This window comes from Anarhichas minor, unplaced genomic scaffold (assembly GCF_050575085.1).
Source record: "Anarhichas minor isolate MPS153535 unplaced genomic scaffold, ASM5057508v1 ptg000042l, whole genome shotgun sequence".
NCBI lineage: Eukaryota > Metazoa > Chordata > Actinopteri > Perciformes > Anarhichadidae > Anarhichas > Anarhichas minor.
Window position 1 is genome coordinate 10,110,493 of NW_027466488.1, and position 18,742 is coordinate 10,129,234.

General features: G+C 42.5%; 1 protein-coding gene across 1 annotated transcript in view; it reads right to left on the minus strand.

Moving 5' to 3' along the window:
- Positions 1-18,742, minus strand: part of LOC142970061 (neural-cadherin) — a 295,060-nt gene that overhangs the window by 195,741 nt on the left and 80,577 nt on the right. Inside the window, exons 2-5 of the mRNA XM_076110212.1 lie at positions 13,606-13,803; positions 12,108-12,333; positions 9,416-9,620; positions 4,140-4,251 (exon numbers count right to left, since the gene is read on the minus strand). Of these exons, the coding sequence (XP_075966327.1) occupies positions 4,140-4,251; positions 9,416-9,620; positions 12,108-12,333; positions 13,606-13,803 (741 nt within the window). The remainder of the gene's footprint in view (positions 1-4,139; positions 4,252-9,415; positions 9,621-12,107; positions 12,334-13,605; positions 13,804-18,742) is intronic.

The window sequence follows — 18,742 nt, forward strand, 5'->3', positions numbered from 1 at the left end:
AAGTAAATTACAAAAACGATGTTATTCAGAGGGAAGGAAAAGAACATTGTAATGTATAGTAAACACTGTCAGCAAAATGGGTGTTTTATCATTCAATTTCCATAAGCTTTAGTTTACAGCTGCAAATGTGGCTTCTCTATGTGTATTATGTCACACTGCCTTCTTTTTAGCAGGGAAATAAATTGCAATACACAACTGAAAACTGCATCCAATCCAGTGTGGAAATGGCAATTTGTGTCTAGACCCAGCCACACTTTTTTTAGATGACAAATGATGGTGTTTGTAAAGTCTGTTATTCAGATTTATGGTCAGATTTGCAAGCTGGATAAAGTGAATTTACGGATGTTTACCCTGCACTACCGCCCTGGTTACAAGGACTGACATTTTTCTGAATTACAACTGAAATGCAGCGGTTTTGCTGCTGTAAAGTGATGAATAACCTCTCATCCAGCAGTGATGGGTAGAAAATGGCCGTCCTATCCCATGCAGCGGCCAAACACATGTCACACATGAGTCAATATCTAATTTACTAAGTAGAGATTTGTACTCTTCAGAGCACCGTTTGAGCATGTATTCATCAGCGGGTCCCTCTGTAATCTTAAATCAGCATTGTTGTGCTGGCATCGCTGCATGTCCGTCTGAAATATAATGATTTTGTACTGAAGATGGAAACTGCCAGAGACTCAGATCTCGATGGAAAGCAACATAATTGGCTTGCTTGGCACTCTGCAGTTCTTTTATCCAACTTGGCGAAGTACACGTTTGTCCACTCATGATGGAAGTGATTATGGGATTACTAGCACATGATTTAGCAAAACCATGCTGGATGCCCATCTCTCCCTCATTTCATTTAATAATGTGCCTTTTAACCCGTTTAATGAAGTAAGGGGAAAGGAAAAACATGGTGTAATTTTAGGAGGCCGGGCTGTTCAGCTTCAGGTGCACTCAGAACTGAATTAGTCACATTCACTGTGACATGCATGCAAGCATTTTAACTGCACTTAGTTTTGAAAATGTAAAAAGAAGAGTGTTTGGCTACGGAGCCCAATCTCTGACCTTTTCCCACCTTACAAAGTATAAAAGTGTGTTGCTTTACAGCTTCGTTTGTATTTGTTGATTTTATTTTATTATTGCTTGCTTTATTTGGCCACATTAACATCAGTAATATTAGCCATTCTCAGACCAATAGCGCTGTTTGTTGTTGTAGATGTGTGCGTGTGTGTTTCATTTGTATGTGTTATTGCAGCAATTCTATTATTATTATTGCCGTTTCTTCCTAACACAAACATTTTTGTCATCATCTCTCTTTCGACAAAAGCAAAGTACAGAACACTCATGACCGCAAATTTGAGGACAGTTTGATAGTTTGTGTTGGTCTTTGTTTCCATGTCCGGGTTCATCGGGGCTCAGGCTCCACATGTAAAGATGCAACCGGAGCAGCTTTGGTTACTCTGACACAATCTGCATAGAGGGATTGTTTTTTTCTAGCACATGTATATGTGACTGAGATCTGTTCCTCTTACTGACTGAGTGAGTGAGTGACTGAGTGAAGGGTGCGAGGAGACTGACACTCGTAAAATAAAGGTTCTCTCTCTCTCTCTCTCTCTCTCTCAGCATATGAGTGATTTAAATGTGAGAGAACATATGGTGATGTAATTTCTGTAACGTAGAGCCTTAAATCCATCTATTGGAAGGATTGCCATTAAAACTTTGTATGAACATAGGTTGATCCCCTGACTTACATCTCGTGCTTTCATCAGGTCAAAGGACCGATTTGTCCAATACATTGGTTTATCAGCCTGAGCTGCACACAAGACTTTAACCCAATGTCTGCGCCTCAACGTTTACTCATATTAACTTAGAAAGGAAAGTTAACTTATGTAACATACTTCATTTACGTAGGTGACCCAAGTTAAGTAACAAACCTACTTATTGTAACCCAGACCATTTTTTTCTCTCATCTTTCATAGCTTTAAACATCAGTTGTTGCATTTTATCAGATAATCCAAGTTACTGTTTAGCTCTGCTGTTCATTTAGTTGGCGGTTGAATTGCTCTTACATTGGGCTGAAAACCCTTGTTTCTGTGTTTGCATTGAATGGATTTAAAGCACACAACCTTTTCACTGTGTGGGCTCAGATATCTTTGTCAGTACTAATCACATACAGCATGTCTTTGTTGCAGTGTGTGCAATAACGTCTACATATCTTAAACATGCCACAATTTCCACTAAATTGATTAAAACAGACGTTATTTTTACTTTTCATTTGCACAGCTTCATTCAGTTTTACTCAACTAAGCTGTCTTTGCCATATGCTATGAAGTAGCATAGCTATGTGCGACTTCAGCTGCCAAGACAACAAAACTATTTTCAAAGGACACAAAGTGATTTTACACGTTAAAGCTGTTCTGTGACTCGGTGTGTAAACTATGTGTATGCTACTGCTACAAAGAGGCAATTTAAATATGGGTGATAATGATGGTGATAATTAGCATATTCATTCTGGAGTTACGGCCAGAAACGTGTTTTATGTGGTCACAGTGACCTTGAACATTCATCAGTTCATCCTTGAGTCCAAGTGGAAGTTTGGACCAAATTTGAAGAAATTCCCTGAAGGTGTTCCTGAGATATAGTGCTGGACGGACAACAGGAAAACATAGTGCCTCACCAATGCTTTGTAATGGGAACCCGATCCAAAAGTTTTCCGCCTGCAGCGGAAGTTAATGAGCACTCTCAATGCCGTGTCATAACAGCAGTCATTAATAATTTACATAGTGCATGCAGCGTTGTATTTTCCTGCATTTTCTTGTCGTCGATACTCATTTGCTGCCCTGTTGGTGTTTCCATTTTAAGCCAACAGTAAGTAAACCTGTTTATTGAATTTGAAGCAGCACTTTGTTTTGAGCTGTAAACAGAATGATGGGGCGACTGTGGCTAAGTGGAGAGAAGGGCCGTCCTTCAATCAGAGGTTCGGTGGTTCGATCCCCGGCTCTGCTAGTCGCATGTCGATGTCTCCTTGAGCAAGACACTTGACCCCAAAAAAAATTGCTCCCGTAGCTGTGCCTACGGTGTATGAATGTGATAGAATCTGAATTGTAAGTTGCTTTGGATAAAAGCTAAATGACTGTAATGTTGAGTTGCTTTTAAAGTGCGATTGTTCTTTTATTCGTCAGGCAATTTGGATCAATAATTACACTGTTCTTAAAAAGATATTACATTTTTTCAAAGAGAATGTGTATTCTTTATTCAGTGTGCAGAGGGATAGAGAAGTGTGACATGTTTTGCCGTCAGTTGTGTTGGCAGACCGTCAGAACCTCAAAAGGTGGCCTCCCCAGTGTTAAGCCACACTGTGACAGATTAAGTTGTGACAAGTCGCACCCACAACGGTTACAATTACCATTTCCCCACATAAGATGAAACTTAAGCGATCCCCGTGTGGAAATTGGGTCGTTACAGGGAAGGAGAGGCTGGTGATTTCACGGCTGCCAGTGCTGACAAGCACCTCCTCAGTTTCCCAACCAGTCCAAACACGAATGTTAAAAAAGCTCAGCCACTCTTACTTTGTTCTGAAAGCCTCTACAGCGGGGCTGTTCACACACACAGTTCAGCCTAACTTCCAGGCATTCATGAGGTAAAATATGTTGTGTTTTTGTTGAAGTCTAGCATTTTACACCCACCGGATATGGACAGAGTGAAAATAAAATTCACCTTGTGAGTAAACCCAGGCTGGAAAAAAACAAACAGACACAGCCCTGTACCCCCCCCCCCCCCACACACACACACACAGTAACATCATGATTAATTCATCATGTATCGTGCTTATCAGGTGTGTTTTAGGACAATTTGAACAAGAACGCCAAACATTTTCAACATTGCGTGGGAGTTTTTAATTAGTGGAGTCAAGTAGCAAAATAACACTAACGCAGCTTCATTAGTTCTTTTGTTTAGGTTTGTTTGAGAACACGAAGCTAAAGAAAACAGTAAAGTGCATCTCTGAGTCCCCTAGCAACTCTGTACAACAGAAAAACAATGAGAAATGGATTGGGTATTTTCAGTGCAAAATAAGGTCAAGAAAAAGTGCACTCAGTGACATACAGATGGGAGTTTGATGGGGGGGTTATGGATGGAACACGTCTCACCTTGCAGCAGGGACGTGGCTGTTGTCACAGTCTCCGGCACACCATCCTTGCTGTAAATGGACTGGAGGAACTCGGGAACGCAGTCGTTTTCATCGACAATAACAACTCGTACCTGAGAGAGGGGTTGAGGAGGGGGGGGGATCGAAAGATGGAGAGAGACAGGCAGCAAGTCAAAGATGGGAGGAGGAGGGGTTGGCAAGAGTAAATTAAAAATGCCTGTAACATTTAGTCCCCGAATACATTGGCATGAAAATCTTCAAGGTAAAAATAAATCCATCATCAAGATTATTCCACGAGATAAAGAGATTGAAATGCTTCAAGGACTCTTCTGACAAGACAGACATCTTGAAAGTTGAACAAAAGAACAGAGTCGCTCATATACCTGAGTGAAACTGCATTGGGACTACATCTGGAGCATTTCAATTCAGTTCAATTCCATTTCCTTTGTACAGCCCAAAATCACAAATCCTCAGTGCTTGAACCCTCGTATCGTATATAAGTAACCCCCCCCCCCCCCCAAGACATTAACAGGGAAAAAAGAATGAAAGCTCAGGGAGAAAACAGAAAAGAGATATGTGCATTTGTCTTGTTCAGTGTTGCTATTTTCCATTTTGATGTGTATGTTATGCTCCTAAGTGTTAAATATGTGCTTGTACTGTAGGTGGGTTTGTTCTGCCTGACGCATGCTGCAGCCTGTTATGTCTGCTCTGCTCTAGTGTCTTGTGTACACTTTTCTTTTGCTTATATGTGTATTGGTTTTGTTTATACGTTACCATCTGTTTATCTATGAATATTACATTTTTATTTGAAATTTTGTAATTTCAGGCTGCCTTCAAACATCTGGCCGGGGACAGCAGATGAGAACTAGCCTCTCTGGCTCACTTACAGTTTGACTGTTGATTGGTGTGCATTGTCCCTGATAAATAAACAAATAAATGAATCTCTCTCCCAGCATGGCCAAAGCGCAATGAAAAACAATCTATATGACAGAAAGATTTTACTCAACATAAACAATATATCTATCATACTAGACTTGAAACGAGTGTAAAGTCTCTGCATTTGTCCTCTCATACATGTCCCAGTGACGCTGTGACTGTCTCTACATGCTAAAGCTGCCCAGGCAATCACAAGTGGAAATGCAGGAGATTAAAAGTCACACCGGGTTGGTGTTATGAAAATTTTAAATCTGGGATTACTACTTCAGGCACCATCCGGAATTGGTTTTCATTGGGTCCGGAGTCGTTTTTCATCTGCGAGTAACCCGAATTAACCCTATCCCTAGCCAAGAGGACGCCTCATCCCGACCAGCTCCAAAGGCGTGCCCTGACCCTGATCCCTCTGGTTTATTTACCCCACCTCAGTGGGGGAGCTTCTGCAGAGTCGGCCACTTCGCCTGTCAGCGGAGAATGCAATCTTGTGCAATTTTTTCAGAAGCCCTGAGCTAACAAATGAGAGTGGATCAGTGTGCACAGATGAATTTGTATGGTGTGAGCATGTAGGTGTGTGTGTGTGTGTGCGTGTGACACTGTAAGGCTGTTCAGTTCATTAGGGGCATGAAGGCAAACGCAACATCTTCTGGCAGATGTTGACTGCCTGCTTGCAGCATTCAGGGGGAATAAATACGGACATGAGCTGGATGGAGCACCTCTCTGATCCCCAGACCAACGTCCTATAAACACAGCGGTACAGACAAAAACACTACACATCACTCTCTAATACACACACACACAAACACACACACATTGTAAGTGGTGTGCAAATACCACTGGTATTAAATCGTGGTAGGTAAGATGAAGTTCAGTAATATCAGTTAATCCTTCAGCAAAGATCAGCTTGGAAGCAATGGACAGCAAAATAAAATCTGACCATGTCAACTCCCTGAGGTGATTTTGTGTTTGCCAGTGACTGTTAATCTTTGTTTGCCTCTGTGTGTGTGTGTGTCTGTGTGTGTGTGTGTGTGTGTGTGTGTTTACTTGGCAGAGTGCATGTGTGCCAGTATGACGGGAAATGGCGAGGGTTCGACAAGACATAAACATACGGCACATGTGTGTACGAAGCTGAAGAAAAGCAAGATTGAATGAGAAGAGAGGGGTAATAAGGCAAGATGAGCTAGAACAGACATTGTGCATGCACACACACACACACACACACACACACACGGGGCAGCTGCAGGCCGGTCTCAGGCTGGTTAGGTAACTAATGGCGCCGATGAGCTATCACTCCTGGAGGGAGAAACTTGGAAACTACCTGCAAATTAAAGTCATGCTCAGTGACTCCAGTCAACACAAGTACACCACCTCTGTTCGCTATTCTGGTCGACAGACACAGATTTTCTGAAGAGCAGAAAAGAAATAGCAGCTACATCAATCGAAGACGCAGCATTATTTCTACAGTCCCCTATTATTAACGCTGTAGTAAACTTTAACACAAGAACGAGGGGAAACTAGAATGCGTTTAATCGTGAGGTGCTCAAAAGCACTTCTGATTCATATTGGTGGACAAACTAAAAATAAGCAGTTGAGCTGTAAGTTACAGTTATTCATGTACAGGAAGTGTCTCAGATCCAAGCAGTCTCAGACAGCTGCAGTCTTGTCTAAAATCAAACAAAGTGCACACAACCAAAATGCCATTTAGGCATGGTCACAGGTCGACATTTTGGATTGGTTGCCATTTTAAAGAGGGCATGTCTTATGTAATAGGCTATGAGCCTGCAAGAGGGCAGATGCCAGGGGGGAAAGAGATGGATTTGTTGAGGCTGTGATCGCCGCTGTCCGGTCACCCTCATCCCTGAAGTATAGTGGTTTAGTATTTTTCCTGCATCTATTTGTTAACCCTAAATGGACTGAACCCGACGTGAGCTCAGTGAGAAAAGGACCAAAGTAGACCTGAGTGGTTCGACTAGACCTAAACACTGGGCAACACAGAAGCAATACATACATCTTAATACAACAAGCCTGAAGTCCATAATCTTTGTCTCAAGTTGAAAATCCGAGTCACACCCTCATCTGGGTAAGTCAATTCACAACCATAAATATCAAAAGAGACCAAATACAACAGAAGGCTCATGTAAGAACTTTAGCTAGAGTATCATACTGAAATCCTAAATGCACATGTACAGCACCTGTAACTGTCAGCTGCTAATTGATCAAGAGGTGTCGGCTTGACAAGTTTGTATTTAAATCTAAAAAAAGAGAAATAAAGCTCAGAGAAGAGTTTGAAGATGTTTAACTGTTTTTGTAAAAATACCCAGCAACACATCTAGTGAACCATTTTCATTTGGATATTTATGTACTCACAAACACTACACTTTTTGTTCCCTGTTGGGAAATTACTGAAATGTTCAAAAGTATCACTCAGCAGAGACCAGTGTATTAGCATGTAGCACTGGAGCCAACGTATTGTTAGGTAGACTTGATGATGTGGGTGTCCCTTGGAGCCCCGATGATGATGCATTTATTGTGAAGCTCTATTTATTAATTTGACTATTCTTAACGAAATGTTATTAGAGTCGTCATATACATTGTATATAACAACATTGTATGTTAAAGGTGATACATAAGGTGATAATCAGAGCATTAATATAGCAACAAACAACTATTATCTATGCTAAGATATAACGAAATAACTCACTCTCCCAGCCGCGCATGCCTTTCTGTGCATGTGAGCGTGCCCAAAGGTCCCAGCTACCGCTCTGTGCTGTGCTCAAACGGCAGTTACATTTGATAGCGCCGCCCTGACTAAGGGCGTGATTGCAGAAACGTAGAGCCAGTTCCCCCAACAACACTGTCAGCCCCGTCAGCACTGTTGCGGTTGTTTGCAGTGTTAGCGTTGATAGCACAGTTAGCCGTGAGCTGCTGGCTCAGCCGTCGCCATGTTGAGAACCGTGTGACGGCAATAGATGTTCTCAGAATACCATATAGCGAACCTTACAGTAACCCCCCCAGGATAGTTTCTATCTGGTGGTGTTACACTGCACAGCTAGAGAGGCGGCTGTTGGGGCAGCAGGGTTGGTTACAGCGTGGAGATGCTGCTGGCTTTTCAGCGCTGATGGGACTCTATGTGAGGATGTTCAAAAAGCTATACCCAGACTCCAGAGGGCAAGCATGGGGATGAGGAGGCCGGTCACCCAGGGCAGAAGTGTGGACAGACAAGGGAACACACCAACTCTCTGTCAATTTCTTTCTTTCTTTCCATTTTCTCACTATTAGATCTAGTAATCCCCCCCTCTCTCTCTCTCTCTCTCTCTCTCTCTCTCTCTCTCTCTCTCTCTCTCTCTCTCTCTCTCTCTCTCTCTCTCTCTCTCTGCCCGTATGGCCTGTTGGTGTTCTGTAGGCCACAGGGGTCCAGAGCGGAGCAGTTGAGGACAGATCGGTACAGCAGGACATGTTTTAGCCTGAGGCCAGAGTAATGATGGAGACCAGACCAGATGCATGGATGACTGTAGCGGTCAACCGCTGTTCTCTCACTTCCTGACAACATAAGGAAGTCATTGGGAATACCAAAGCAGTCGATCCAGACAGACAAGTCTATTTGGCTTTGACTGAAGACAAAACTTGTGCTCTAAAAGTGTACAGTTGTCTTTGAGGTTGAGGATTTTAATTAACTTTTACGATCAGTGCGGGTTAAAGGCATCCCAAAACAACCCATGTAGCATTGATGAGTTCAAAATGCCTCCCATTAAACAAAGAAGAGACCAATCAGGAAGCCCTAGAACTGCAACATTCACAGCTGTTTACATCCATACAGCAACTGTAGATCAATACATTTAAATTCAACAGCATCCAAGGACGTTTCAGAGCAGACTGCAGAGCAGACTGGGATTTAATGACCATGTGTGGTTACTTTATTGTCTGCAAGATATATCATAATCACCACTGCTCACCACTGCTCACCACAGTTCAACAGCTTCCGGCCAATTTCTACTACACTGGGTCTGCAATTCTGTCCAAGAAGTACATGACAGTGGCTTGAAATGCAGCAGATCAAAGTCAGCCGTGCCACATGAGGAACACGTCAAAGGACCGGACAACATCCCACTCGTAGAAGACTTATTAATTTGAGGACTTGTCAGATATTGTTTGCAATATGCTGTATAGACTGTGCAAGACTTCATGAGACAGCCTTGTAATGTCAACAATCTTTGAGGTTTGAAGACCGTCAAGTCATTGAATTTGACAGTGGAAATATGACTTTGAATTCACATCGCACACACACACACACACACACACACACACACACACACACACACACACACACACACACACGCACAAACAAACCTCCGCTGCACTGCTCATGCTGTCCATGCCCTCGCTGGCTCGCACCAGCAGCAAGTAGCGATGCTGGTCGCTCTCGTAGTCGATAGGGCGGGTCAGGCTGATGTCACCAGTCTCTGCTGAGATGGAGAAGAGGCTGCTGGGATTGATGAGAAGGCTGTAGCTGATTGGTTTCTTCTGGAAGGACACGGCAGGTGTGACCAGGAAGCTGGGGAGGCATGGAGAAAAAGTACACCATTGACTGAATGTGCAGTAGAGGGCGAGGTAGAAGAGAGCGGAGTATGTACCTGCATGGTCTTCTGAACATGTTGGTATGTTAGAGTGGTGTAGAGAAGAACTCTGTACTGCAGATGGGCGTCTTCCACTATGGCAACTTAACGAGCCATAACCGGGAGCTTTACCATAACCTGAACTGAAGAACTTGCCTAGCTTATATTTTAGGTTCTGCTTTAAGTTTCCACTGTGTGTTGAACACTGTAACATGCTGTCCTCAAATATGTAAAAGTGACAGCAATTACTTTTAAATAGGACTATTGTTAAGTCTTAGTGGGGCTCCTCCTGCAGTAGGAGGTCAGCGGAGTGGACCAGCACCAGACCAGCTATTACCCCACTGTCCAGCTCTCTAGTACCGGGTGCCGGTCTCGCTCTGTCTGCTTCATAACAGAGAGGTGCAGGTGAAGAATCTGATACGGAAAGGACTGCATGATGCAGCAAGCTTTGCAGCTAAAAGCCCATCTCTTAATGACAGAAATAGTTATAATATGAGATAAAAGTTTGTTTGGGTAAACACACAACCCAAACATTACGGGTAATGTTCCAGTGTGCTCCAAACACCGCAAACTATTGACCGGGAGGTTTAATTAACATAAATATTGGAGATTGTTGATCACAATATTGCCTTTTCCTTAAAAAAGAACGCTTCCTTGAAAGTGTTTGGACAAACGCACACATTATTATTTGCAATGCTTGTGTTGTTGCGTTCCCTGGCTCTGAGAGTGGGCTTACCTGGAGCTTGGATTTAGTACCACCTCCTGAGCAGTGGCTGACATTGGCTACATGTTAAATTGCAGGTTGTTAAGTTGCTGTGGGTTGCCGGAGTTGACTACAGAAAATTAAAGTGTACTCTTGTATATGCAGAGGAGAATGGATGTTTATAGATTAGAATGAGGGCATTATAGTGGAGAAAAGAAGTTGGGTAAATAAGTTTTGACACAGCAACATGGACTGTAGTGTAGTAAGGAAGGGCCGGTAGACTAGAATCAAACTGTGCGAGAGCTCAGCTATGCAGCTGAAATCAATTTGCTGCTTTAAAAATACATGTCCAAATCCAGTTACTATATGACGTGTCAAATGTATGCAAAATCACATTCAAAATAATCTAACTAAAGTTCATTGAAACTAACTGACTTTGTTTGTTTTATCGTGCCATATTGGTGAACTAACCCTTTAACACACCAAAGTGAGACAGTAAAACCGATTGAGGCAAGGGAACGGATTTAACAGCTTAAGTTCCCCGTTAGAAAGTGCTACTGATGTCGAGGTAAAGCGGTGAAAACATTCTAAATATAGCTCACATTTAAACTGATATTGATTGTTTGGGTGAGACTTTCTTTTAAGTGTCTATAATAAGTTTTACTGCAGTCCCCTTCAACAGCGGTTAATTGCTTTGCTCCTGTGGTGGTGCTACTGATCTGGTTCTCCAAACTGGGGGCGTGATACACCGACTACGGATAAGTACCTCATACGGCATCACTTCGAAAAATCCAAACTATTCCTTTAAAGTGAAGTAGAGCAAAAGGAGAGCAGAGACGTACAGCGTAGACTCCATTATCTAAGAGCAAAGTGAAAACTAGAGTAGAGTAGAAGGAGAGGCACAGTGAGGTCAGAGCTCCCAGCAGAGCACACTAAGAGGGGGTCGGGAGGAGGGCACACAGGTGTAAAATGCTGAGTTGAGTTGTTGCTTGTTATTTATTAGACGTGCCATCTTACTCTGACACAACTTCCCTGATGAAACGAGGGTAAACAACAGACTGGAATCTCCACTTTATTGCTTTGTCAAACGTGTCAGTCACATCAAAGGAGCTGGAGGGTGATAACGACACCAATCCAAGGACACTAGTCATAACTGTAGCACTTTAGTCAGACCTGACGCTGTGTGTGTGCGCTCATGTGTGCGTAAGGATACACAGGCCTACGCAGTTTAATGTGTGGAGGCATGCAGGCATGTATGTGTGTGTGTGACATCCATATTTCAATACACATCAACGCTGATAAACTACAATGTCAGAGCATGCATTAAATCCATCACGGACCACTGCATTAAAATGTCATACTGTGTGTGTGTGTGTGTGTGTGTGCATATCAATACTTGAAGGCAGTACTTCAATTTGTGTGCTGCAGTATGTGAAACATGAATATGCGTTAGCTGCAGTATGTGAAACTTGAATATGCGTTAGCACATCCAGAGATAGAAAGAAATATTATGCATCACGTCTGTGTTAGAAAGACAGAAATATGTATATGTGCATATGCGAGGTGTGTGAACCCCTTCATGTCGATGTCTCGTCGAGAAATCCAGGTAGGAAAACCCTTAATTCTTTGTTGCAAGGCCAACATATCTATTGTGGGAGAAATTCCATAGATAGGACAAGGCGTCTTTTTTTTTTAATCCCTGTGTGTGTTTGTGTAAACTCACGGCTGTCCTTCTGGCGTGTTTTCCGGTACGGCGATGGTGAAGGAAGCGTTGGTGAACTGCGGCGGCCGAGCTCCGGCTACCACTGACACGACGACGGGGGCGCTGCGGCTGCCCAGCCGGTCGGCGGCCACCACCGTCAGCAGGTACTCCTTGTCCCGCTGCAGGGGAAGGCCTGTGGTTCGTACCTGGCCGTTCTTCCTGTCCACTTCAAAACGACCATCACCGCCTGCAGAGAGAAGCAACATGCTTGTTGATTGGAGTACCAATGTCTTTTCTGTTAAATATATATAAACATAACTTGTTTTCCAGTCCCTCACAAATGCAATTTGTTAAATTACACATATACAACACTTTTTTATTAAAAGGCATCATTGCACACGATTACTGGACTCAGACTCAAGCAGTGCTAAGGACTACAAGGCAAGAGGCAATGTAAATACCAATGCCTTCAAGAGCCGTTAAAAAGGCAGTAAATGCATGCTGAGCGTGTCGATAAAGTGCTGGATACCACTGGACATTCAGTTCTCCAAGTCGTTGAGATGTGAATTGCAAAGAGCAGAGATGTTGTGTTGCACGTCAGACCGCACTGGGATGTTATACTTCATGAACATGTAACATAACGGCACCAGAAGACCTTTGTAATTGTAGTGTAGTTATCATGTTTGACTCTGTGTGATAGGGTTCATCCTACTGCCACACCCAGTCCTGCATTCACAAAACAATTAAACCAACATCAATTAAAATGACTGAAAACTTTAGTCTAGATATGGTTCTGCTTTTCTTGACATTCATTTTATCAATTCAGTCTCCGTCACCCCCACGGGGAACGTTGGAAGACTGTCACTTGATAGAGACTGGTTTAACCGATTCCAAAGCGGGCAGAGGAAATCATTACATGGCAAACAATAAGAAAAGCAATTATTTCTGCGTCGAGGAGAAATGAATTCAATTACACTGGAAAATAACTACGTGTGCATGAAATATTAACTGGCTTAAAAGGAGGCTCAAGATTCAAGGAGCAACAGAAACAGACTTGATTCTGCATCATGGGATACATTTAGAAGTATTGACCTAGATACATTTATGGCCTCTGTATTATACACTTCAATGATGAAACACTCATCTAAAACCATGCAAACTATTGACATAATTGAACTCATTTTGAGACTGTCTACGTGCAGAGGCTTTATATACATCAATGCACTGACTTCAGTATGATTACTAGTAAACTCTAAAGATGTTGTGGATGCAAGTGTGTACTATCTAAACTCCTCATGAGACTATTTTGCTACAAACATTTCACTTGTCAAAGCAGAAAAAGCATATGTGTAAGGGATCCCTCTATTCTATACACTTATATTAGTTATTATATTACTAGTGTCCTTGTGTCCTCACCCATCTACCTTAACCGTGAGGCAAGAAGTTAGGAAAAAGGAATTTGAAGGATAAAATGTTAAACAATAGGACATGCAGGAGAAAAGTAGAACAATGTGCCTACCGTCAGACAGGAAGTACTCCACTTCACCGTTGTTGCCTTCATCCCCGTCCTCAGCATGGAGCATGTAGACCAGAGCACCCGCAATGGCATCAGGGGAAACCACAGCCAGGTAGGGCGCAGGAACCATGCTCCATTCTGGGATATTATCATTTACATCCGTCACAGTCAACTCCACTCTGACCAAGTACCACTCTGGACCTGAAGAGGGATAAAACAGGGAAAACGTCAGTTTAGAGGCGGTTAACCACGGTGACTGGCAGACCACATTCCAGGCAGATACCGCCTTTCATATGGTCATTTCAAGTTCATGAGGAACAACATTGCGAGACACCTAGTGTCGGTGGAGGAAAAGTTTGTCTGGCAAATGTACGAACGATGTATGAACATTATGCTGCATGCAGTTACATTTCATTCCACTTGGTTGGAAACTTGGGTGACACTCTATACCTTTTTTGACGATAATACAATATTGATAAAATACTCAACACTTTTGATTGGTAATGCTATTTAGGGCTGTGAGGTATACCGGTTTTAATTTCGGTTAATTCCGGTTTTAATTTCCCGTATGATATGGATTTTTCATATGCCGTCATACCGGTACACAGCCGAAACAACTTCTGTCGCTCTTCAACAGGCAGCAAAATATATTGTTTGCCGCTGAGAGCGCTGCGGTCGGAGCTAGTTATCTTAAGTGTATTGAGAGGGACCCCTAGTCATGGTTATAACAACAATTAACAACCCACAACGAACGCTCTTTAACAGGGCAAAACACCACTACACAACAGTTTGTGACACAAACAATTTGTAACACTAATAACAGCTGGGAGAGGCTCTGTTGCTCCCGTAACGTTACATTAAAGAACAGAAAAGAGCGATGCAGGATGAATAAAGACTGAACAACAAAAGGTATTTTGGTTAGACACATATGCAACGCTGATTACCGTGTAATATGTGTGGAATTTGTTATAAATGTACATTGGTACATAGAGGGTGATAAGAAGCGGTACATGGAGGGGCTTAGGACCCAGGGGAATGTAGGTGAAGGAAACAGGAAGTGACGGAATGGAAGACACGCCACACAAACAGCTGTTCACCACTCGCTGGCCGGTTGGCCGGCCGGTCCTTTTCGGCGTTAATTAATTAATGCCGTGATATACCGTGAAACCGCCAGAATCTTACAAAATACCGTGATATGCATTTTTGGTCATACCGCCCAGCCCTAATGCTATTCATATTTTAGATTTTCAAGACATATCACAATATAATGTGAATTATTTTTGCTGAAATAATCGTGACAATCAGATATTGTGACAGCCCTTGTTTCCACATTGCTATGCTAGGTAAATTCACTACTGCTACATTAGCCACATTTAGCAACGACTCAAATGCCTGTTCCTAGCATATGTTACAGAAGTAGACAACAAATAAGATCCATGCTGTCTTTGCTCCCATTAGTCAACTTGTTTGGGGGTTTATCGGAGAAGAATGTTTCACACCTACTGGCTCGCTGACATATTTAGACAAAAAGTGAATGAGGTTGTGCTTGCTGTGTTCATTTTCAGTCCAAATGTAAAAGTCTAAGAGATTTTTATTCGCTTTGGTCTTCGAGAGTTGTTTCTCTGTCTAAAGCACCGCTCTGTCCTTCTCTGTCAGACCAAAGACTCTACGAGCAGAGCAAACCATGTGACAGTCAGCCAGCAACAGACTGCTGTGCTGCCCAGGAAAACATTCCAGCAGCCAGTACAGACTGAGGCTCAGGTAGCAGTGTTGCCAGCTCAAAAATAAATACAAGTAAACAAACCAGTGCCAACAAGAAAAGTGAGAGAGCTGTTTGCATAGTATTAGGTACTTCTCAGGTAGGCACATCGTTGACACAAGTATGGATAAAAGTAATACTTCTCTGTAGACAAGCAAACCTTTGACACAACAAGCAACCCTTGATGCAACTTAAAGCTAAAATGATTGACTGGTATATTTATTGACTAATCAAAAAGAAATATACTAGTAATACTTCGTAATTAACTATTTTGATAATGGATTACATTCACTAGCTTCCTTGACTTGAGGACTTTCTGACTAGTAAACTGAACGTATTTGGGTTATGGACTGTTGGTTGGACAAAGCAAAGCATTTGAAGGCATCACCGTCAACTGGATTACAAATTGTGATGTGATTTTTGACATTTAATGGACTAAACCAATAACTAGTCCAATGAGAAAATAAATGGCAGCTTCATTGTCAATGCAAATAATCATTGGTTGCTCTGGATTGGCTGCCTACTACACAAAGCAAAGCATTGGTGCATTTTACACATTAATAACAACTACTGTTAGATCCGGGGGTTCTCTGGCCCGATACGGGGCTACCTACTGACTCAGCTCTCTATTAAAAGATTGGCGAGCTGGTGTTCTGTCGAGGAAACTCGCCCGGCTTCTGCTAACTACCGTTACTCCTGACGTCTACCCTGCTTCCACTGGTAACGTGCACTCGGCCGAGGGGCCACCCTGGCCGGGTGCTTCTACCTAGTCGCGTCAGTTATGGCAGCTTTCCTCTTCTGGATCCGGGCTCTTGGTAAATTGCCAGGTTAGATTTTAACGGCTAAGATTACAACTAAAACCGTAAGGGACTGTTTTAAGTGGGCCGGTCACTAGGATAACCATTAAGAACTCTTGTTGTTAATCATACAATAGATTTAACCGTTTACTGCCACGAGGAACTTCTACTACTTCAGCAAATGAATTCTCTTGAGAAATTTACTTTAAATGCAGATTATATATTTATTGCAGGATATTAGCAGGGGCACAGCTACAGCTCACATAAAATAATACTATACTTAATTCGATCAGGTTACAATTTCTTCTTAGGTTATACTCATTAATTTCCGATGCCGAGGCGGCTCGGTGGAGCTGGAGTCACGATGTGATAAAAAGTCCTTTTGGGGTTGGAGCGAAGGTCCGTCCGAACCTTCGGCTCCTCCTGCGCAGCCAACGAAGTCCGTTCAGCGATCCCTCAGGCTCAGTACAAAGTCTTTGGGGCGGCTGCGTCCATCTGTTGTCCGGTTGTTAAAGTCAAACAGGGGGGAGAGGAAAATCTCCGTCTTTCAATCTTTGTCCAGGAACGGCTGTCTTCTTTCCGTGAACAGAGACGAAGTCCTCCGATGCGGCTGTCGAGGTCCAGTGTTTCCTCCATGGAGCACTTGGGTGGCTCCCGCGTTGAATCCCGTCTTGCTGTTTGCAAGTCTCTCTTTTTATAACACTTTGAGCTCTCTCTCCCCCCTCCTCCCCAACACTCCCTCACTCGGCATGTGATTATCATGACATCATTGATTATGTGTGTGTGCTGCGGACAACACCCAACTTTCTGTGTGTGTGTGTTCTGGAATTCACCTAACTTCCCTCTGTGGATGCTCTCACTTCCTCAATGTTCGAGCGTGTGTCAGGTTACACCCGTGTATGTGCTCGGACAACACCCCAACATCTGTTATGATCTCAGCCTTTAAGGCCCCCACCCTGCTTACATCAGCTCTTTCCACACACACACAGACTTCACTTTACTCAGATACACATACATTATTATTATCAGTTTTACATTTGTTAAATCATTCAGAACTCTTATGTTATACACACTTGCTTTAAAATGATTATTAGATTTCATCCTTTACTAATTATATGCTTTGTGTCCCTTTAGCCTACTTTCATATCAAACTGTATTCCTTCATTTAAGGCAGCTTTCCTGGGATCTCAACCTTCTTTTTTGACTCTACTCATGCCGTTAAAAGACACGGCGATAAGGTGGAAAACAGTCCTTTAGTGCGACAAATGATTGGGTTTTTCTACAACATTCAGAGCATTAATATAGTATCTAACATCTATATACAGAAGGAAGTGGACGTAGACACTGTGACATCACCCATTGGTTTGCGTGCCTTTTAGTGCATGTTAGTGCATGTGCGTGAGCTCTTACGCCGGTTATGCCTGATAATTCCCCCTCAGGTTAACACTGCTTGCTCAGTCAATATTATATAAAGTATAAGTATTGCAAAAGAGGTGTTCGGACACATGAAAATAAAACTCCATTATGAATTTATAATTTCCTTAAGATGCTATTTTCCCCAAAAACAAATATCAAAACGAATAAATAAAAAAAGAAACATGGTGGTAACAATGCCAAAGTCTTCCAGTATTTTTCTTCTCACATGTTCTTAATCAGTTACGCTGATTTCCATTCAACTGTCATCTCCACGTATTTCTTCATATGTCATTTGGACACCAGACAACAAGAATAAACTAAGAGGAGGCCATATCTGCATCTCAACTCGCAATTATCATCAGTGCTGTCTGCACCTGTGTAAACAGCAATCATCCTGACACTGGTAAAACACACTACGGTCCCCCCCCACACACACACACACACACACACACACACACACACACACACACACACACACACACACACACACACACACACACACACACACACACACACACACACACACACACACACACACACACACACACACACACAAAGAAGATGCTGCACAGCAGTGTTTGCTGGTCGCAGGAGGGGAGCAGCGGTGTACTTTCAGGGCTCGAGCCAGAGAACTGCTCTGTGGGGTGTCAGTTTTGGTACCCGATTGAAAAAATAGATTTATTCTCATTCGGAATATATAACAAAATGGTGTAGCTGTAATTGTTCTACGTTTATTTTCTGATGAATGAAGTCCAGACGATGACTTTCCTATATATTTTACCTTCTCTGGCTGGTATAACAAACGTAAGAGGAGAAATTGCCTTTTGTTTGTGACTGTACAGAATATGATGAATAGTGGAGAGAAAGAAGATGTACAAAGCCATCAGTGCAGGATGTGGTGGATGCAGTACCTGCATCTTCACTTAGCAATACAAATTTGAAATATTGCTCTTTTTTAACTGTGACCATGGTTTGGTATGGAACAGGCTGTCAACGGAGCTTCCAATGTACGTCATTATCCTGCAGTGAGTTTGTGTGTTTAAAACATGGTAATACAGTTTGCATCTAGAGCTGTACCGAATAGTTCGAAGATTCATTCATAACGTTGACATTCAAATTCTAAATCAACATGCTTATGAGGTACAGCTTCATTTATTTTTTGTATGTC